General features: G+C 41.6%; 1 protein-coding gene across 2 annotated transcripts in view; it reads right to left on the reverse strand.

Moving 5' to 3' along the window:
- Positions 1–1,214: 1,214 nt before the first annotated feature.
- UBASH3B (ubiquitin associated and SH3 domain containing B) overlaps positions 1,215–22,777 on the reverse strand; it is an 83,111-nt gene continuing 61,548 nt past the window's right edge. For both annotated transcript variants that reach the window (XM_071449771.1, XM_071449772.1), the window contains exons 5-14: positions 21,351–21,520; positions 19,823–20,031; positions 16,716–16,851; positions 15,138–15,258; positions 13,408–13,530; positions 11,503–11,595; positions 9,617–9,761; positions 8,447–8,553; positions 6,512–6,621; positions 1,215–4,824 (exon numbers count right to left, since the gene is read on the reverse strand). In XM_071449771.1, the coding sequence (XP_071305872.1) occupies positions 4,687–4,824; positions 6,512–6,621; positions 8,447–8,553; positions 9,617–9,761; positions 11,503–11,595; positions 13,408–13,530; positions 15,138–15,258; positions 16,716–16,851; positions 19,823–20,031; positions 21,351–21,520 (1,352 nt within the window). In that variant the 3' untranslated portion in view covers positions 1,215–4,686. The remainder of the gene's footprint in view (positions 4,825–6,511; positions 6,622–8,446; positions 8,554–9,616; positions 9,762–11,502; positions 11,596–13,407; positions 13,531–15,137; positions 15,259–16,715; positions 16,852–19,822; positions 20,032–21,350; positions 21,521–22,777) is intronic.

Raw genomic sequence — 22,777 nt, forward strand, 5'->3', positions numbered from 1 at the left:
TTTTTTTTCTATGCCATACATTGCAAATTATTAAAATTAACCCTTTATTCTCGGCAGGTTTGCAGCTTTTCTTTCCTTAATTGTGGAGAGAGGGAAAAACCTGGGAAGTGCTGATAGAATAAAAGTTGGGATCTGATGCAGCTCACAGTGAAGGAAAAGATTTTGGAAGGCTCAAGTTTAATGTTCTGGGACAAACCACTGCAGTGACACCAAATCCACATTAATGAGCATTAAATCCACATTAATGGGGTGAAAATGAAGCAGCAATTCTTTTGTCCTCTCAACCTCTCAGTTATAAATTTTAAAAGGAACAACATTTTCTCTCTTTTTTTCCACCCAAAAAGCCCTTTCAACACGAGACTGTTGAACACAAAACCCCCAAGAAAACTCAAAAAATGCTGAAGAAAATAAGATTTTTCTCCCTGTGATTCCTGACACCTAATTCGAGATGAGACTACAATTGTCAAAATATTTCCCAAACATCCAAAAATATATATATATATATATTTAAAGAAGAGTATTTGAACATCTACCTCCCCAACCAGAACACATTTTTTTCTCTATTATTTTATCAAAGAGCAGCTGACACCACTCAAATTGTACATTCAGCTTTTGCTCCCTCTCTATTTCGTGCTCCTGAAAATCTCCTTTTAATGTCACTCAACTCCAGCAGGATCTGAGATAAATAAATATTAGAACACAACAATATTTCCTGCCCCAATTTTTACACAAAATTCTGGAGAATTCACACGCCTCAGCGACCAAATTTTTTCTCTTTTTTTTTTGGTGTGATTGTCAAATATTTAATTTTTTGTTTGTTTGTTTTTTGCATGGATGAAAACAAGCCAGAAATGCTCTTCAGAATGTCTGCACACAGCAAAAAAAAAATTTAAATGACAATTAAAAATGAACCTGGCAGCAATAAAACCACACAGGAGCAGGTTGGGGTTTTTTATTTCGCTGTCCTGAATTTTCTCCCTGACTTTTCAGTCCCATCCCTGCTGTAATAAAGCACTTATGAGTGGCCTAAGGTGTGTTACACAGTCCTAAAAGTAGAAATAATGGAATTTTCATCCTGTGGATTGTGGGCATAGCTGGGATAGTGGCCAGGATGGGCTCAGGGTGGGCTCCAAACTGAGCTCAGCCCCTCTGGGGTTGCTCCAGCCCCATTTTCTCCTTTTTGGGGGTTTTTTCCATCCCAATTTTCTCCTCTCTTGGGGTTTTTTTTCATCCCAATTTTCTCCTCTTTTGGGGTTTGCTCCATCCCAAATTTCTTCTCTTTTTGGGGTTTGCTCCGTCCCAATTTTCTCCTTTTTTGGGGTTTTTTTCCATCCCAATTTTCTCCTTTTTTGGGGTTTGCTCCAGCCCAATTTTCTCCTTTTTTGGGGTTTGCTCTAGCCCAATGGTTTCTCCTCTTTTGGGGTTTTCTCCATCCAATTGTTTCTCCTCTTTTTGGGGTTTTCTCCATCCCAATTTTCTCCTCTTTTGGGATTTGCCCCAGCCCAATGGTTTCTCCTCTTTTTGGGGTTTTTTTCCATCCCAATTTTCTCCTCTTTTGGGATTTGCTCCATCCCAAATTTCTACTCTTTTTGGGGTTTGCTCTATCCCAATTTTCTCCTTTTTTGGGGTTTGCTCTAGCCCAATGGTTTCTCCTCTTTTGGGGTTTTCTCCATCCCAATTTTCTCCTCTCTTGGGGTTTGCTCCATCCCAATGTTTTCCCCTCCTTTGGGGTTTTTTCTGTACCAATTTTCTCCTCTTTTGAGATTTGTTCCATGCCAATTGTTTCTCCTCTTTTTGGGTTTTTTTCCATCCCATTTTTCTCCTCTTTTGGGATTTGTTCCATGCCAATTGTTTCTCCTCTTTTGGGGTTTTCTCCATCCCAATTTTCTCCTCTTTTGGGATTTGCTCCATGCCAATTGTTTCTCCTCTTTTGGGGTTTTCTCCATCCCAATTTTCTCCTCTCTTGGGGTTTTCTCCATCCCAATTTTCTTCCCTCTTTTGGGTTTTTTTCCATCCCAATTTTCTCCTCTTTAGGGAAGCTGGAACTGCCGTTTTTGTCACTCCCTGGTTGTTGTGGCAGCTTGGGGGAGGTGACACCAGCCCTGCCCAAAGGGAACATCCACCAAAACACCACAAAAACTTGATTTTCCTATGATTAATAAACATCAAACCTGGGCCTCTCACCCATTTCAAACACTTCAGCACTTTGAGCAGAGGCAGAGCTGGGAAAGGATGGCAGAAATGCAGAAATTTCTCCTGGAACACCCCAACGTGCCTTGGATGCTGCTTTTTGTTTAATTCTTTTGTGGTTTTCACACTTTTAAAAATTATTTTGTATTTGTTGCCCAGAGCAGCTGTGGCTGCTCCATCCCAAGGTTTTCTCCCACCCAAACCATTCTGGGATCATTTTGTTCCCGGGAATGCTCAGACTTTGGCCCAAACCAAGGCAGGAGTGGGCCTAAATCTCTTCCATCCCGTTTAAACCCAGTTTTAAATACCTGCTGACAAACCTGAAGTGCCTGCAGCAATTTTTTGACCAAAGCTGATAATTTTAGATAATTCTATCACCAAATAATTTATAATTTATTGATAATTTATCACCAAATAATTGATAATTTACAATTTATTGAAAATTGCAAATCAATTTTCATCATTAATTATTTAATTTATTTTAATTTTAATTTTTTATTTTTATTTTAATTTAATTTAATAATTAATTTGTCATCAAATAATTGATAATTTGCCACCAAAGCTGAAAATTTGAGATAATTCGATCTCCATATAATTTATAATTTATTGATGATTCATCACCAAAGCTGATAATTTTAGGTAATTCTGTCACCAAATAATTTATAATTTATTGTTAATTTATCACCAAATAATTGATAATTTACAATTTATTGAAAACTGATAATTTATCATCAAATAATTGATAATTTGCCACCAAAGCTGAAAATTTTAGATAATTCTATCTCCATATAATTTATAATTTATTGATAATCTACCACCAAAGCTGATAATTTTAGGTAATTCTGTCTCCAAATAATTTGTAATTTATTGATAATTGATAATTTATCACCAAATAATTGATAATTTATCACCAAAGCTGAAAATTTTAGATAATTCTATCTCCATATAATTTATAATTTATTGATGATTTATCACCAAAGCTGATAATTTTAGGTAATTCTAATCCTAAAAACCCCTGCTCTGCTGCCACTTTAGGTTATAAATACCCACTCTGGTGTATTTTGGGTTTTTTTAGCATCCTGCAGGCTCTGGCACCAAAGGATTCCCCTTGGGATCCCAAACTTCTTGGTTAGAGATGGAAATTCTCCTTTTCCACCTTCCCCCCAATCCCAACCCTTCCCTCCTTGGATAATCACATCAAATGTTGTTCCTAAATTGAAATGTGCTGGTTTTTGGGGTTTTTTTGTAGCTGTTTTGTCTTTATGACAGGTGGAGCTTGGGAATGGAGGGTGAGGAGGAAAAGCCCTCGGAATTCCATGGAATTCCTGCTGAATTCCAGCAGCTTTTCCATCCCATCATCCCTGGAGCACCCTGCAGCATCTCCCCAGGGCTGCCAAAGGGACACAGAGCCACTCCTGAATGGCCAGCACAAAAAATCCCAATAGAAAAGGGAAAAAAAACCAAAAAAAAACCCTTTTCCAAAGCCTTCTGAAAGGAATTTAAACAGCACAAACCTCTGGGCACACGGGTGGGTTTCAATAACCAAAATAAAGGACTAAAAACCCCAAATCTGAACTTCCTAAATCCCTCAGGTTCGGCTGGAAAAGTCTTCTTTTATTTCCACTTCAAACAAATCCCTCCCAGCTTTTGTTGTGCTGAACTTTTGATGCCCAAACTCCACCTGGAACCGATGTGAAATTCGGAATTTTCCTCTGAGCCAGAATTTTTGCTTAATATTGACCAACCTCTGATTTTCCCTGAATATCAACCAACAAATCCCTCCCAGCTTTTGTTGTGCTGACTTTTGATGCCCAAACTCCACCTGGAACCGATGTGAAATTCGGAATTTTCCTCTGAGCCAGAATTTTTGCTTCATATTGACCAATCTCTGATTTTCCCTGAATATCAACCCATCTCTGCACAATATCCAGCACATTTTGAGCACTCCCATCTTCGCTCAGAGGAGAGGAACAACCTGGTGCGGCCTGCAGAGGCAGCCCTGGACTCATTTCCAGCCTTGGGGAAGGAATTTTTTTTTGATTTTTTGATTTTTTTGGATTTTTCTGGGAGGTGCTGAGGGTTTGGGGACTGGGAGTGGAGCAAGCACGAGGTGCTGAACAAGGCTGCAGACACTTTGCAAAAACAGCAGCGAGAAAACGACCCCAGCATCCTGCCTGACACATTCTCATGGTCCCTACAGTGAAAGTGTCACCAGAGCTGCTCCAAGGTGAGGAAACCAACCCCGAGCTGTGCAAGAGCCTCGAGCTGTATTTGAATTTATTTTTTTCCCCCCCCATTTCGCTGTAAACGAGCTGATTTACAGCCCATTTAAACGCAAAAAGACTTTTTTTTTGGCAGGGCCGCGGCTGTGTGAGGTGTGCGGGGCAGGTGAGGAGGGCTTTTCCTGCTGGCGATAGAGCACGAGGAGGAGGAAGAAGAGGAAGAGGAGGAAGAGGAGGAAGAGGAGGCGATCCCCAGCGCTGGAAGGGCTGTCCCCTACTCCTGCAGGAGCGTTTCTCTCCAGTTAAAGCCTCCGGTCGGTCCATGAGTGAGAGGGAGGATGGGAGGGTCCGTGAGCTGCCACACACCAGTGTCCCCCAGCTCTTCACAGGAGCAGAAGCCCAGGTAGGGAATCTGCGAGGAGAGAGGTGGGAATTAAGGCAAAAAAAGGCAGGATTTGACCCTGCCCTGCCACTCCAGGATCTCACCCTTTTTTTTCTCTCTTTCCCTCTCCCAAAGTCCATTTTCAGATGGCGATCGACAGACTGTGCACCACGAAAATAAAACAGATTATACCCTTGGAATGTGGGTTTGAAAATGCAGTTTTGAATGGAATGTAGCTTTAAAAATGCAGTTTTAAGAATGTAGTTTTAAGAATGTAGCTTTAAGAATGTAGCTTTAAGAAGGTAGGTTTAAGAAGGTAGGTTTAAGAAGGTAGTTTTAAGAAGGTAGGTTTAAGAATGTAGCTTTAAAAATGCAGTTTTAAAAGGGTAGGTTTAAGAAGGTAGGTTTAAGAATGTAGGTTTAAGGATGTAGATTTGAATGCAATGTGGTTTTAAGAATGTGGTTTTAAAAATGTAGTTTTGAATGAAATGTGGTTTTAAAAATGTGGCTTTAAAAATGTAGTTTTAAAAATGTAGTTTTAAGAATGTAGTTTTAAGAATGCAGTTTTAAGAATGCAGGTTTAAGAATGTAGGTTTGAATGCAATGTGGTTTTAAGAATGTAGTTTTAAAAATGTAGTTTTGAATGAAATGTGATTTTAAAAATGTGGCTTTAAAAAAGTAGGTTTAAGAACGTAGTTTTGAATGAAAGGTAGTTTTGACAATGTAGATTTAAGAATGTAGTTTCAAATGGAATGTAGTTTTAAGAATGTAGTTTTAAGAAGGTAGCTTTAGGAAGGTAGCTTTAAGAAGGTAGGTTTAAGAATGCAGGTTTAAGAATGCAGGTTTAAGAATGTAGGTTTAAGGATGTAGGTTTGGATGCAATGTGGTTTTAAGAATGTAGTTTTAAAAATGTAGTTTTGAATGAAATGTAGTTTTAAAAATGTAGGTTTAAAAATGTAGGTTTAAGAATGTAGTTTTAAGAAGATAGTTTTAAGAAGGCAGGTTTAAGGATGTAGGTGTGAATGCAATGTGGTTTTAAGAATGTAGTTTTAAAAATGTAGTTTTGAATGAAATGTAGTTTTAAAAATGTAGGTTTAAAAATGTAGTTTTAAAAATGTAGGTTTAAGAACGTAGTTTTGAATGAAAGATAGTTTTAAGAATGTAGATTTAAGAATGTAGGTTTAAGAATGTAGTTTTGAATGAAATGCAGTTTTAAGAATGTAGTTTTAAGAATGTAGGTTTAAGAATGTAGTTTTAAGAATGTAGTTTTAAGAAGGTAGTTTTAAGAAGGCAGGTTTAAGAATGTAGTTTTGAATGAAATGTAGTTTTAAGAATGTAGTTTTAAGAATGTTGGTTTAAGAATGCAGGTTTGGATGGGATGTAGGTTTAAATAGGGACCAGCTCAAAGCGAATGTGGTCCCAAACCAGCCCAGCTTTGGGGGAAATGTGGGTGTTCCTGCAGCTCAGGAACATTTTTGTTCCTGTTTTGTTTGAACTTTGGGGGAATACGGATGCTCCTGCGGCTCAGGTGGGCATCTGGCCCCACAAAGCACAAACAGCCCCTGCACACCCATCTCAGGAGGGTCCCTGGCCCCACACTCTGCCCCAGCCCCTCAAACCTTTCTCCCTCACCCTCCTGACTCCTGAAACTCCTCAGACTCAGGCCAGGCCCTGCCCCAGCAGATCTCCTCTTGTTCTTGGCCCTGCTGGCCCTCACCTTTCGGACCATCTGTACAAAATCCTTGGAGTTCTGGGGTGACAGCCCCTGGAGCTGGCAGGTGCAGGCCTCCAGGGAGGATGCGTGAGCCACGATCAGGATGTTGTTTCCTGAAATAAAATGAGAAACACAACCTGAGGAGGGACCCAAAGCCAGGTTTAGGGGCTGGTGCCCCAGATCAAGCAGCCTTTTAAAATACTTTATCCTCTAACAACACATCGAGCTGTGAATTGTGGTCACATTCACATTCTCTGAAAAATCCCTTGGCTCAGGATTTTTCTCTTGGGAAGCTGAGGAGCCTCAGAGAAAAAGGAAAACAATAAATATCTGATTTGCTTCTCCTGTGTTTTGCTGCTTTGGAATGTGGTTGGACATTGTTACCAACTGCTCATTGTTTGATTGGTTTCACGTGAATTGTTTTGACTCATTGGCCAATCAGGGTCAAACTGTGTCGGGACTCTGGAAAGAGTAATAAATTTTCATTATTATATTATATTATATTATATATAATATTATAGCCTTTTGTCTGTATCCTTTCTGTATTCTTTAGTATAGTTTAGTATAGCATAATATAATATAGTATAGCATAATATAATATAGTATAATATAGTATAATATAATATAATATAATATAATATAATATAATATAATATAATATATATAATATATAATATAATATAATAATAAATCAGCCTTCTGAGAACACAGAGTCACATTCCTCCCTGCCACAGGGCACCCCACAAATACAATAGAGAACAAAGGGGAAAATGGGATTTGTTAACATGTTTAGAGCATTTCTCAATTTTCAGGGTAGTGCTTAACTCACTCCTACTTGCTTTGAAAATGCTTTCTGGAGAAAACAAGAATTCCAGTGAGATTTTAGCTGTGCTGGCAAGCAGATGCTTTTTGCCCACACAAAGATTAATTCCTGTTCCAACAAACACTTTAATTTCACTGGCTGCCTTTGCACAGCGGCAGCTTTGCCTTTCCATTTCTGAGATCCTTTACGAGCAATGCCCCACTGTGCTCTTGAATTTTGGGTGCAAACCATTAAAATCAAAGCTTAGAATGCAGAGACAGGTCAGTGAGAGGAAATCAGTGAAAACATCAGAATTTAGGGATTCTCAGAATGTTGTGGATCAACAATAACAGATAGGGGTTTAAAAAAACTAAGAATTTCAAAATTTCAATATATTGTATTTGTAGAAATGTTCTAAGGTTTTTATGGGAATATAATTTGGAGGGGGGGCTCAGATAGGGGAGGGAAAATGCCCAATTTAGTGCTGAGAACACACAGCAGAGGGCAAATAATTCATTTATTCCCTTGGGAATAAATTCCCACCATTCCAATGGCTCGGGATCCCTAAAATATTTCTGCTATTTGACTTTCTGGCCCTCTCTTGTAAGGTGATGTATCTGAAAAATAATTCATTAATTCCCTTGGGAATAAATTCACATCATTCCAGTGGGATCCCTAAAATAAAATAATTTTGCTATTTGACTTTCTGGCCCTCTCTTATAAGGTGATGTATCTAAAAAATAATTCTCTTGGGAATAAATTCCCACCATTCCCATGGGTCAGGATCCCTAAAATATTTCTGCTGTTTAACTTTCTGGCCCTCTCTTGTAGGGTGATGTATCTGAAAAATAATTCATTGATTCCCTTGGGAATAAATGAATTCTCTTGGGAATTTCCATTTATTCCCTTGGGAAATAAATTCCTATCACTCCAATGGGTCAGGATCCCTAAAATAATTTTGCTATTTAACTTTCTGGCCCTCTCTTGTAGGAGGAGTGTATCTGAAATTAGAGCTCAGGACTTTCCAATGCTTCTGGGAGAGAGGATGAGAGATTCAGGGCTGGGAATTCATCCCCTAAGAGGGCAAGATTTCAGGAATATTGGAATTGTTCACCCCCTCTGCAGCACTCACTCACCTTTGCCTTTACATTCACTGATGATTTCCTTCGTTACTTGGTAGCTTCTGCTTATGTAGGAGTCGTAAGATTCAGAAACCACCAACTTGCTGACAGGAATATGAGGTCTGGGAGGAGAAAAACACAGTCAGGGAATGGTCAAAATAAAGAATTCTAACTACCTGCAAGGTCTGTGTAACCTCCATGATCAGGAGGAATTGCCAGTGATGTGGGAAATTTGGTTGATAATGAGCCAAAATTTATTTTATATATATTTTTCTATATAATTATATTTATATAATTTCTATATAAATATATATAAATAATATTATTATATCATATATTTATCTATATGTTTCATATTATATATTATAGAATTTTCAGGTCATATATATATGTACACTATGTTCTATATATATTCTATAGAATTTTCAGGTCATACATATGTTATATATATAGATTTGATTTAATATATATACACACATGTATATACATACATGTATACATGTATATATATAAAATATAAAAATATATATTTATATAGAATTTTTAGGTCATATATATATAAATATATATTTATAGATATTATTTAATATATATATACACACATACATATATACATACATATACACACAGACATACATATACACACACATACACACACACAGAGATATATAAATAAATAAAAATATAAATATATAGTTATATATAATTTTCAAGTTATATATTATATATATTTAATATATATCTAGATAGTATTTAATATATCTATATACACATACATATATACACACATATATACATACATATACACACACACACAAATATATATTTAAATAAATAAAAAAATATAAATAAATATATATTTATATATAATTTCCAGGTTATATATATATATATTAGATATATTTATAGATATTATTTAATATATCTACATACACATACATATATACACACACATATATATAAAAAAAAATATATATATATATACACACATGTATACACACATACACACACACAAATATAAAATACAATATAAAAATACATAAAAATATATATTTATATCTAATTCCAGGTCACGTTCAGCACAGCATCTGGAGCCTGCTGTGAGTTTCCTTTGAGGCCCTGAGCAGCTCTCCCAGCCCGTGGCTGCCCTGAGCAGCGCTGGGTGCCCAGAGCAGCCCCTGGTACCTGTAGGTTGTGTCCACGCTGAGCGTGGCTGCAGCCAGGTCTGCGGGGGGGATCCAGGCGGGCAGGGAGCTCCCCGACACCCACTTGGTCCATTCGAACAGGCCCGGCTCCACCCGGATCTTCAGGCTGTTCTCCTGCTGCATGCCTGGGACACACCGACAGCACAGGGAGGGAGAGAGCAGCTTTAATGCTTCAATGTTTGGTAATAATGAAACAATTATTCATTAAAAAATAATAAATTTATTTCATGTATATGGTCCATTCAAACAGGCCGGGCTCCACCTGGGTTTTCAGGCTGTTCTCCTGCTGCATGCCTGGGACACACGGACAGGGGGCAGGCAGTAGTGGGGAGGGATAGAGCAGCTTTAATCCTTCAGGTGTTTCTCAATAATTAAAAAATTATTCATTAAAAATTACAAATAATTAAATGTATTTCATGTTTATGGTCCATTTGAACAGGCCGGGCTCCACCCGGATCTTCAGGCTGTTCTCCTGCTGCATGCCTGGGACACACACAGACAGGGGTCAGGCAGTACAAGGGAGGGAGAGAGCAGCTTTAATGCCTTAATGCTTGTTAATAATTAAAAAATTATTCATTATTCATTAAAAAATAATAAGTGTATTTCATGTATATGGTCCATTCGAACAGGCCAGGCTGCCCCCGGATCTTCAGGCTGTTCTCCTGCTGCATGCCTGGGACACACCGACAGCACAGGGAGGGAGAGAGCAGCTTTAATGCTTCAGGTGTTTGTTAATAATTTAAAAATTATTCATTATAAAAACTAAAAAAAATTAAATTTATTTCATATATATGATCCACTCGAACAGGCCGGGCTCCACCTGGGTTTTCAGGCTGTTCTCCTGCTGCATGCCTGGGACACACGGACAGGGGGCAGGCAGTCGTGGGGAGGGATAGAGCAGCTTTAATCCTTCAGGTATTTCTCAATAATTAAAAAATTACTAATTTAAAATTACAAATAATTAAATGTATTTCATGTATATGGTCCATTCGAACAGGCCGGGCTCCACCCAGGTTTTCAGGCTGTTCTCCTGCTGCATGCCTGGGACACACGGACAGGGGGCAGGCAGCACAGGGGAGGGAGAGAGCAGCTTTAATGCTTCAGGTGTTTGCTAATTTATTGGTTTTCTATAGGAAATTAAGTGTTTAATGTATTTATTTGATGTATGCCCTACAATTGATTTGTAAATAATTAAATAATTATTAAAATAAAAATATATTATAAAAATAAAAAATAATTACATTTATTTAATGTATTCCCTACAATACATACATTGTATCCAATGTATTGTAGGGAATGTCAAGCTCTGGCTGGCAGCTGGTGCAATTAGAAAAAGGCTCCTCATGGATTGTGCTGATATAAAATATATTGCTATGGCAATAATGATTGCCATTCACTTAACAGATAATAGTAATTAATTTAATTATAATAGAATAATAGAATAGAATAATATATATATAATAATATTATCTATAATAAAATAGAATATAATAATAGAATAATAGAGTAGACTATATAATAGAATAATTAAATAAAATAATAAATAAATGAAATTAACAATCATTTTATTAATCAATAAATTAATAACAACCTATATATTAACAAATAAAATTTTAATGAATAAATGATGAATTCAAATAAATTAAATAAATTAAATTTATTTCAATAATTAAATAAAAATGATATAATAAGATACCAATATAATAACATACCAACATAATAATATATAATAATACAATAATTAATTCAATAATAAAATTAATACTAATTACCATTCCCCATGGACTTAGGCCCATGCTTTGTCTCTGTTTGTCAGTGTTTTGTGCAGCAAACGAGGAGACTCCAGCCTGTCCCTGTGGCTCTTACCTTTCAGGATGTTGTGGGCTGTCTGCACACAGCGCAGCGATGGCGAGCTGTAGATGTAGTCTACAATGGTGTTGGTTTCTAGCAAGGCTTCACCTGCAAGAAAATGTCCCCTCAGAGCCTCAGATGCCACCAGCAAAGTGTCCTTGGACCCATTCATTGCCACCAGGAAAGTGTGCCCTCAAACCCCTTTAATTCTCCACAAAATGTGTCTTTGGACACCTTTACTGCCAGCAGCAAAGTGTGTCCCCAAACCCTTTTAATGCCACCAGAAAAGTGTCCTCAGACCTCATTAGTGCCACCAGCAAAGAGTCCCTGGACCCCTTTAATGTCACAAATTGTGTGTCCTTGGACTCCTGAATGCCACAGCAAAATGTGTCCCTGGAACCCTTTAATGTCACAAATTGTGTGTCCTTGGACCTCTGATGCCATTAGCAAATTGTGTCCTTGGACCTCTGAATGCCACCAACAAAGTGTCCTTGGACCTCTCCAAAGCCACCAGCAGAGTGTCCTCAGACCCCCCTAATGCCACCAGCAAAGTGTCCTTGGAGCTCTTAATGCCACCCAAAGTGTGTCCTTGTCCCTGAATGCCACCAGCAAAGTGTCCTTGGAGCATTTCAATGCCACCCAAAATGTGTCCTTGTCCCCAGCAAAGTGCTGTGACACTCACAGGGCCCCTTCTGTCCTGTGCAAACCCCGCTGCCATGTGCAGCCTGAGCATCCTCCTGCTGCTGCTGCTGCCCTGTGATTTGTTTGTGTTCAAACAAGGCAGGATAATTTTAGCTGCCCCAGTTTGGATGTGACCAGCAGGGAGTGCTCAGAAGGATTTGAGCTGGAAATGCTCAGAGCTCGTGTGTTTGAGGGGCTGGGCTCCCCATCACAGCTCTCAAGTCGTGCTGCTTTACTGACAAAGGGTTTTCTGTCTGTGCACAAACCAGCAAGCTCAGGGATGAGGATGGGGAGGGTGGGAGAGCACTGGAAATGATTTGTGACAACATAAAGCCAGGCAGACTGATAAAAGGATACTGGTATGGCAAACTGGGGGAAAAAAGCAGATTTTGCAGGAGGTGACAGCCACACTGCTGCAGTGCTCCACAATGTGGATAATAACAAAATCCTCCCAATGCACCACCCTTTGATGGCTCTGATTTCCCCCATGTCCCACATTTCTGCTTTGCCTTCTCAGCTGCAGCAGCTGAGGGAGATGAGGTTTCCTTTGGAAGAGGGAAATTGCTGGGGAAGGTGAAGAGACTTTGCAAAGCTCCTTGAAAGATTTAAATCCTGTCAGCTCAGGGCATCCAATCCATTTTTTCTGCCTTGCACTTTTTCTTTCTCTGATGGGGGGGAAGATTATGGGAGGAAGTGGGAGGAAGATAATGAAGTTTCATGGGCAGGATCCTCATGGAACCATGGAATGGTTTGGGTTGGAAAAACCAAAAACCCCCTGGGCAGGGGATACTTTTCACTACCCCATGTTGCTCCAAACCCTGTCCAACCTGGCCTTGAACACTTCCATGAATGGACAACCTGTGCCACACTCATGGGGAACAATTCCTTTAAACCCTTGAAAGATTTAAATCCTGTCAGCTCAGGGCATCCAGTCCATTTTTCCCTGCCTGAATGTTTCCTTTCTCTGATGGGGGGAAGATAATGGGAGGAAGTGGAGGAAGACAGTGAAGCTTCCTGGGCAAGATCTTCATAAAGCCATGGAATTATTTGGGTTGGGAAAAACCAAAAACCCCCTGGGCAGGGACACTTTTCACTACCCCATGTTGCTCCAAACCCTGTCCGACCTGGCCTTGAACACATTCCATGAATGTGCCACACTCATGGGAACAATTCCCTCCCAAAAATCCCCCCCAATCCCCCCTGTTCAGCTGCAAGCTATGCCTGCTGAGCAGCACTTACCCACGAGCCTGGCCTGGGTGCAGCCCAGCACGGTGATGGGAGCATCCTTTTCATAATCCCTGAAACCACCACTCCTCTGAGGTAAGTTGTGAGGCATGTTCAGGTTGCTGCGCATGTACCTGCCTGCAGGGAGAGGTGCCAGCCTGGAATTATTCCCCCAGGCACAGGCAGGAACATCACACCTGATTTTCCCCTCTCCCACCACCTCAGCTGTGCTGTGCAGGTCCTGCCTAAGCCTGGCTCATGAGCAGGTTTTTTTCCCCCCATGTAAATCCATCAGTAATCTCAAAAAATTAAATGAAACGCCTCTCACCAGCTCAAAATCAGCACAGAATGTTACTAAGGGTCTAAATTTTTTTTTTTTTAGGACTGATTTCCCCAAGGGAATGTCATTTCTATCCCACAACAAACATTCCACTTTTACAGGAGGTTGGAATATCAGAGTTTAGAAAGAAGGGAGTTGTGAAATCATCCTTTCACTACGAGGTTTTGAATAGAGGAATCTGTCTTTTAGGACAGATTTCTGATCAGCTCTAAGGCCAAGACAGCCTGAAGTTATTATTTGTTCACTAGTCTGAAACCTGAGCATAACACTGGGTTGAAAACACCAATTTATGCCCCCAAAACCACTCTGAGCAGTGTTATTTTCATTTAACAAGTGAATGGCTCCATTTCATGAGAGTCAGCAGTGCAAAATTTTTCTTTGATGGCAGCAAATGTTTTCATTGAACACTGACTACCAACATCATGAGTGCATTTTCTCTTTGGTGATGTAACTGTAATCACTCCTGCAATATTTCCCCAGATATTGCCAAATGGAGGATTTCCTCCCTGCACGACTTGCTGCTGCAGGCTGCACAAAAATCATCATTTTGTGTTAAAACCCACAGCTTCCACCAGGCAGTGGCCACTTCTCTTTCCTCCATGAAATCCTGGGATACCCCCAGAGAACAATAAAGGTGAATAACAAAGGGCAGAACACCTCAAAGTTCCAGCAGCAAAGGCTCCACTTCAATGTTTCAGCCTATTTTTGATCCAATTTTCCAAGTTATTGTGTTTTATTCTAATTGGTAGAATAAAACGAACTGAATTATTAGAAGAAATTTAGAATTATTAGAATTCTAACTTTCTTGCCAGTCAATTCATTGGTTGGAAGGTGCCTGTGTGTGTATGTGCTGAGAGTCTTTACACAGGCGTTTGCAATTTTTCTTTATGGATTCTTACAGGACAGATTTCTTCCTTTTCACAGATTCAAACTGTCTTTTGACAAGAACAGATTGTTATGTAAAGCAATTTTCATGGTTCTTTTCCATGGGAACTTAACAGGCTGCCTGTTAACTGAGCTGAAGTAGCAAGGCCTGACTTTATAATGTGGAAGAGTTTTACAGTGACTTGTGTGAGCCAGAGAGGAGTTTGATAAGAGGATCCACGTTTACCCCTGAAAGAATTTCCTACCGAGGTTGTAGAATTCAAGAAAGAAAGAAGGATAAATAGGAAAAACCTGCAACTCTCTATTCCATAAGCACTTTGTTTGTCTTTCCTGACCAATGGGTAAAGTGTAAACTGAAGAGTTTTGTAAGAATGTATAAAAAGCATCCATGCTGTAATAAAAACAGGTTTGAAACCTTCTGAAAATGGAGTGTAGCTTTGTGTGGTGACCATCTCAAATAGGACATTACAAGGCATTTTTTTAATAGGTTTTTACCCTACATGCAACACCCTGGGCTCACCTTTGGCATCGAAGCACTGGGACAGCCAATACTTCCCAAAAACCACATCCATCCTCTCTCCATGCCTGCACACGAACAGGCAGCGCTTCTGAGGGCCCGGCTGGCTGCTTATCCTCAGGGGCTGATGGTGGGGAAGATGAAACAGGAAAGCCTTATCAATGTGATTGTCTGGCAAAAGATTTTGGGAATATGGAAACTATAAGTGAGATTGAAATGAAAGCAAGCTTTGAGATCCCTCAGTTACTGAACAACTGGAAAACAATGGTGTGGCTGCTGAAGGTGATCCCCTTTTGATGGAACAACACCCTCTGCTTGCAGACAGGCCCAAGGGGCAGAGCAGACCCTATAGCTTGGCAGAAGGGGCCCAAAGAGGAGTTTGTAGGGTTTAAAATGTAACACAGGATGGTGATGTAATGATTCTTATAGGCTGTATGGAAATGCTGTAGGATTTGTATCTTGTACTGGATTGGTTAGTGAGAATCAGAATATTCAACACAGAAGATGATTTATTGTAGTGTAATGGGAACCTCGCTCTCTTACCCTCTCATGCTCTCTCCCCTCTCTTCTCTCAGTCCTGCTCCAGCTGTGCCTGGCAGCTCCCAGCAGGGCCCTGCACCCAGGCCCTTTGCAATACCCCACAAGTTTCCCCACCTGGCTGCAGAGATCTCTCATCCCCATCCATCCTGCCTGTCCTACCCCCTGATGCTCCAACAGGCTGCAAGGGAATTGATGCCTTCAGGTTGAGCTTTCGTATTTCCCAGCCTCTGCCCTGCATTGGTGTGTGACTCTGAACTCCATACAAAGTGTCACCAAGTTCTCCTCACAGCTCAGCCCCACAGAACAATCCTTGTCCAGCCCCAGAACCAAGGACACCGCCGCAGCTTCAGCCCAAAAAGTGCAAACAACAGAGAACTGAGCAACAAACAACAGAAAATTGAACAACAGAGAGCAAACTGGGAGGTGGGGACTGCATCACCTGGAGCTGGAATTGGACAATGAACCCAATGTGGAAATGGACCAAAATTTGTAAAAATGTGAAAACTCATAACCAGGGGTCCATCTTGGGTGTAGCCTTGGCTGGGCTCTTGTACAGCCCAAGGTGTGTCCTTTATAAAATAAATTAATAATATCCTTTTAATAAATCCTCACTTTATTATTCTAACTCTGTCCAGCCTCTCCAGGCATCCAAGTGCCAGCAGGTTTGACCTTCAGCAGACACCAGCAGCAGGCTCCTCCTGCTTTGCCCTTGTGCAAACATCCCAGGGAAGGCTGCAGGATTTGTTGCTTTGATGGGTTTGTGGGGCTCTTTGGGAATTTATAATCCTGGTACATTTATCTATACATATAATCATTTATCTATAGATATAATCCTGGTACATTTTACATTTATTTTATGCGCTATAAAGCTGCTGAGGGGGGCAGAGGATGGCCACCCCAGTTGAAGAGGCAGTTTGGGGACGGGGTTGTGTCATTACAAACTCTGTAACTTGTGCTGCAGAGAGTGAAAAGATAAATTTTTGGGGACAATCCATTCACTGGAAGGCTGTCCCTAATGATGTCTGGCTGTGGGGTCCCTACCTGCACGTTCTGGCAGATGATGGTGAGAGGCCCAGCGTCCCCTGGCCCTTGGTCTTCCTGCTGCCTTCTCTCCAGAGCTCCATCAGCAAAGCCTTGGAGGGATGGGCAGGACGTGGTGTTCAGAATGGAGTAGGACCTGCAAAAATAGAGAAACATTGTCTTTGGGAATGGTTTTTGTGCTCTCAGGACGTTTCTGTGGCCTCCAGGAGCCAGTGGTAATTACTGCTGTGATGTTATTCCATTATTATTTGGGGTTTAATGCTGCCCTGAGAGCACCTTGCCAGGTGATGCACACACGTGAGGAGACAATCCCATCTCCATGGGCTGTTTCCTTAGGAACAATTCCCAGAACAATTCCCAGACTTAGGCCTGGGAGGCTCTCTCCACCCTGGAATGTTCTCATGGAAAATGCCAGGATCCTCCTGATGACCACAGGATGCTCACTAACATCACCTGGGGGCCTGTCCACATTACTGACTGTGGCTTTGTTGTCCCAGGTTTGGGAATTAATGGCTACAGGGAGTTTGCACTCACATTTCTTGCACAAGCTGTGGCTTCAGCAGGAAGCTGGGGCCTCTCCCTGGGCAGTTTTCAGGGTTTTTGTGCCCAAAGCAGCTTCTCCCCCTGGCAGGGACTCAGCCCTGTTGTTCCTGCAGTTTTCAGCGCTGCCTATTCCCCTTCCCACCTGCTTGGGAATTTATTCCCCCCAGTGCCTCCTGTTCAGTGCAGCCAAAGGGATTTAACAGAGCCCACTGTCCCTGCAGGGCCTTGCCTAATGATGGTCCCTCTGAATAAAGCTCTCATTCCCAGATATTCAAGGGCTTTGGCCAAAACCCTGGGGACTAAAATGTGACAGGCAATTACAGAGGCTGCCTCGACCCTCTGCTGACTCAGTTACCTCTGCTTAGTCATTAAAAAAAAAAGAACATTATCAGGTAATGGATGTGGTCATTTACTTTGACAGAAAGAGCTGCCAGAGCTGGCACTTTTCAGTGCTTTAAATACAGCAGGAGCTGCTTCCTGATAGCAGCAGTTGGGATAAAATCTCACAGGGGTTTCACAGTTGGTAAAATAGCCTCAAGTGACTCTGCCAGTGGGACAAAAATAGGTCACCTGCGTGAGTTATGTGATTTAAAGCAGGAAAAAAACCACTATGATGTTGGTCCTGATCTATCACCTGCTGGATGAGGGTGCAAGGATGACACTGAGCTGCTGGATTGTTCCTGAGCTCCCAACAGGGGCTGGCACTGCCCTGAGGAATTGTTCCCCCCATTGCCCAAATGCAGGTGGAGCAGTGGAGTCAGCACTGATCCATCCTCAGTGACCCCAGAACTTGAATATCCCAGTGTGAACAGAAGCTCAGTGTGAATCAACAGAATCTCAGTTCTCACTTCAGACCCATCCCTTTTTCTGTACAAAGTGAATTTCTCCCAGCTGTCAGCCCTTCCTCCCATTTAATCCCTTTCCTGCCTTGCCCATTTGACATTTTTTAAGGACACTGGTCCGGAGAATACCAAGGATTTTTTGGTTACCCCACTTCCCTTTGCCCCCAGGAGCTGCCACACAATTTCTGAGCCTTTCTTTCCCTCTGAGCCTTTTAATAAAGGCCACAAAGGCTTCACCACCTATTGACAGATGCAGGATTTTCTGGGAATGGTGATGAGGCAGAGGCAAACTCTCAGTGTGTTGGAGAAGAGCCACCAGCCTGTCTCCAGTGCTGCTGCTGGAAAGCACAAACTGCTGAGGCTGCTCCAGCTTAGTCATCTCCTAAAGGCAGCTCATTGTTGGGAGGCTTTTCCCCAAAAACTCTGGTTCCATCTCCTGCCTTCCAGATGGTGCCTTGTCTCCCCTGCTCTGGCAGGATAAATGAGGGGTGCATGAGTGATTTCAGGACATTCTGTTTAATGAATTCCCACAAAAATCAAGAGGCATAACCTTACTTAAAAGATGAGGGCTGCATTCTCACTGAAGCCAACAACAAGCTCCTAAAAATCTTGCTAAATATCCTAAAGAATATTCCTGATCCAAAGTCCTTCCCAGCAGGGAAGGATGCAGGGAAGATGTCTCTTCCCAAATTAACTCTCAAATTTACACCTTGCTGGTGGCAGGCCCACCCCAGAGGTGCCTGCACAGCAGTGCCTCCAGCACCATCTGCTGCAGCTCCAGCAGCCTGCGAGCCACAAAGAGCTGCTGCAACATCTCAGCTGCAAAAATCACCTTGTCCTCTAAGCCCATGCTAAGGGAGAGCATCTGCTGCTCCTTGGCTGATGAGATGAGGCTCTGTGTGCCAGCTCCTTCCCCTCAGTGCCCTTCTCAGCATCCCTGCTCGCTGCCCCAGGTGAAATCCCAGCTGCTGCTGCTGCTGCTGCTGCCTTAACTTGGAGCTTTTATATTTTCCAAATTCGGGAAAATATAAAACCCCATGTATTTTCTGGATTCTGCCTTAGTGTGTGACTCTGAACTTCATGTAAAGTGTCAGCAAGTTCTCCTCACAGCCCACAGAACAATCCTTGAACAATCCTTGAACAATCCAGAACAATCCTTGAACAATCCTTGAACAATCCTTGCACAATCCAGAACAATCCTTGAACAATCCTTGAACAATCCTTGAACAATCCTTGCACAATCCAGAACAATCCTTGAACAATCCTTGAACAATCCAGAACAATCCTTGAACAATCCTTTAACAATCCTTGCACAATCCAGAACAATCCTTGAACAATCCAGAACAATCCTTGAACAATCCAGAACAATCCTTTTCCAGCCCCAGAACCAAGGACACTGCTGCAGCTTCAGCCCCAAAAATTGCAAACAACAGGGAATTGAGGAGGGCAAACTGGGAGGCTGGGACTGCATAACCTGAGCTGGAATTGGACAATGAACCCAATATGGAAATGGACCAAAATCTGTCAAAGTGTGAAAACTCATGGCTTGGGGTCCATCTTGGGTGCAGCCTTGGCCAGGCTCTTGTACAGCCCAAGGTGTGTCCTTTGAAAGCCTTTTAATAAATCCCTGCTTTATTCCTCTAGCTCTGTCCCAGGCTGCCTCCCAGGCCATCCCTGAGCCCTTTTTGCAGCTGTGGGAAGGGGAGGAGCAGCCTGACCTACCCATGGAACACCCAGGTGCCACATTCATCCGCCTTGGTGATGTAGTTCTCAGGCAGCAGCCCCGAGCAGCCGGTGGCAAGGGAAATGCCATAAATCCAGCCCTCACTTGTGCTGCTTTGCTCCACTGGGGACATGAAAATGAAATCCCCTGGCACCAGCTCCAGCTCGTCATCGTTCTGGGGGGTGTAGGGGTAGATCACCTGCAGGGTCTGGGGGAGAAAGAGCACAAAATGTCGTTAATGTCACATCAAACAGGCCCCCAGCTGGGTAATAATTAGCATAGACTAATAAATAATAATCTTTATTTAGAAACACATTGCTCCTTTTTTATATTCTAGCTTGCTACAGGTGGATTTGATTGGTGCTTTAGTTAAAACACCATCACCACTGGCTAATTAAGAAGCCACCCTTTGGTAAACAAATCCCCATAACAAAAACATTCCACATGTGCACAGCACCAGCAATAGTCAGCAAGCAAAGATAAGAATTGTTTCTCATCCTTTTCTCTGATCTTCTCACAGACTTTCCCAGAACCATACCTGGTAAAGTTGTGTTTCTCTCTGTGGCCAGAGAGCTGCTGCAATGCCACCCTTCAGCAGGGGGGTGGTTTTTTGGGGTGATGATTTATTAAAATATGAATATTGATCTAGTACTGATGTCCAAATGTGAGGGACAAAAACTCTCTAATAGTTTAAAGTTAGAAAGTGGATGTTTACTGTGGGATAGCTCCCAAATACACACTGCAATTTACAGGTGATCACAGAGTCCTTTAATCTGTACAAGTGTTGAATACCCAAAATACAAATACATGTTCATAACTTTGGTACATCCCATTCCCAATATGGATATTGATCTAGTGCCAATATCCAAAAACTCTCTGACAGTTTAAAGTTAACAAAGTGTTTGTTTATTGTGGGATAGTTCCCAAATACAAACCTCAATTTACAGGTGATTACAGAGCCCTTTTATCTATACGGTATTGAATACCCAAAATACAAATGCATGTTCATAACTTTGGTACATCCCATTCCCCATTCTGTATGGTAATTAGTTCAAAAGTCATTAAGCATGGTAATTAGTTCAAAAGCCATTAAGCATGCGCAGTTTGTTCCTTGAAATGGGTCACTGGTCCCTTTCATGGGGAGGGGTCCCTAAATGAGGAAGTAAATGAAGTCTTCCTCATTCTGGCCTTTCTGCCTTTTCAATGCAAATCTGACAAATGAACCCTTGGTAGAACTCCCATTCCCCATCTTCAATTGGTTTCAGAACAGAGGAGGCCACAATTGTCTTATGCTCCTAAAAGCCATTTATCAGTTTCTATATTCTTCATTATAAACCCAGCTAACCCAGCATTGTGTTGCCAAGCAATCAATTATTAGTTAACTGCTAACTCTTAACTTCATCAGGGCCTACCCATTGATTTCAATTAACTCCAATAAAACTTATCTCTAACTAAAACCCCAGCTCCTCTAAAATCCCTAAATTCCTCGAAGTTCATGTCTCAGTGAGGGGAGCTCCAGGCCTTTACCTCGTGGTTGACGAAGCGAATGTCGCGGGAGAAGATCGCGGCCACCCAGTCGCAGCCCAGCTTGACGTCGATGCTCTGGGCCAGCTTCTCCAGCGTGGGCAGGTGGCTGCTCTGGAAGTGATAGGCCAGGGTGACGTGGAGCTGCTTCTTGTGGGGCTCCACGTGGACATCTGCAACGGGGAGAGGTGTTGGGAAGGATGAGAGTTTGGCAAGAAAGTCCCACAGATGTGTGTGCTTGGCAGAAAGATTTTTGAATGGAGAATCTGAAGAAGGAATGGAGATGGAAGCAAGTTTTGATATAGAAGAAAAGAATTGCTGAGCCAGTCTTACTGGATAACCAAGGAGGCAAAGGGTGTGTGAGTTAGAAGGGGTTTGTATGGCTTAGAGCAAAGGATAAACCCACCCCAAACAAGAAGATGTTTGTACCAAGCACAAAGAGAGCACAGGCAAACAAGGCAGCAAAGCTGCAAATAGAAAAAAGGTCTCAGAATTTTCCACTGCAAGAAAACTGAAAAACAACTTCTAGCTTCAACTGCAATGTACTGACTGTGAGTGATTGGAGAACAGTAACATGAATATGGTAATTACAGGAGTTATGATGGGCTAGAGGTAAAAGTTAAGGTATAGATTGGTTCTACTGTATGAAGATGCTCAGCAAAGAAAAGGATATAATGCATTGTAACCAAAAGAAAAGGATAGAATGCATTGTAACCAAAAGAAAAGGATATAATGCATTGTAACCTAAACTCAGGGTCTCCAGGCCTGCCTGCAGCTGGAGCTGACAGCTGTGGGCACAGCTCTGTCACCCACAACCCTGGACTGCTGTAACCTCTTGGATGGAATAAACTGCATTTTGGATGCAATAAACTGCATTTTGGAGAGCCACCTGGAGTCCCACACAGAGGAGGGCTGAAAACCCCTTTGTGCCAGGTGAGTGACTGTGGCCTCTAACAGAGCTGGACGTGCTCAAGTGGGACAAACTGGAGCTCAGCTGGGAATCTGGGAGTGTGAGGTTGTTGCTGTTGTACGAGGGACAGCTGAATAAAGCAACACAGGCTCCAAGGTCTTCTAGAAGGCAACAGCAAAGTTGATTACATTCATTAATTACAAGACATCACATTCTTTTATAGACTGCTCTGAGAAAGGTGGGCATGGTGGGTCCTCAATCAACACCCTCACCTCACTGGCTAATTAGGAACAACACCCTTCTTGCAAACATCTTATGAGTAAACAGCAAGCTCAAAACATCAGCTGAACAGATTAAAGATTATTTTAATTCTTTCCATGAGCTTTCTCAAAGCTCCCCCAGAAAAATGCCGGGGAAAGTTTATCTGACTGTCTCTCTGAAAATGTATCTTTCTCTCTGAAAGTGTATCTGACTGTCTCTCTGAAAATTTATCTTTCTCTCTGAAAGTTTATCTGACTTT

Source organism: Agelaius tricolor, unplaced genomic scaffold (assembly GCF_023055355.1).
Source record: "Agelaius tricolor isolate 1412-34295 unplaced genomic scaffold, bAgeTri1.0.p SCAF_29, whole genome shotgun sequence".
Lineage (NCBI taxonomy): Eukaryota > Metazoa > Chordata > Aves > Passeriformes > Icteridae > Agelaius > Agelaius tricolor.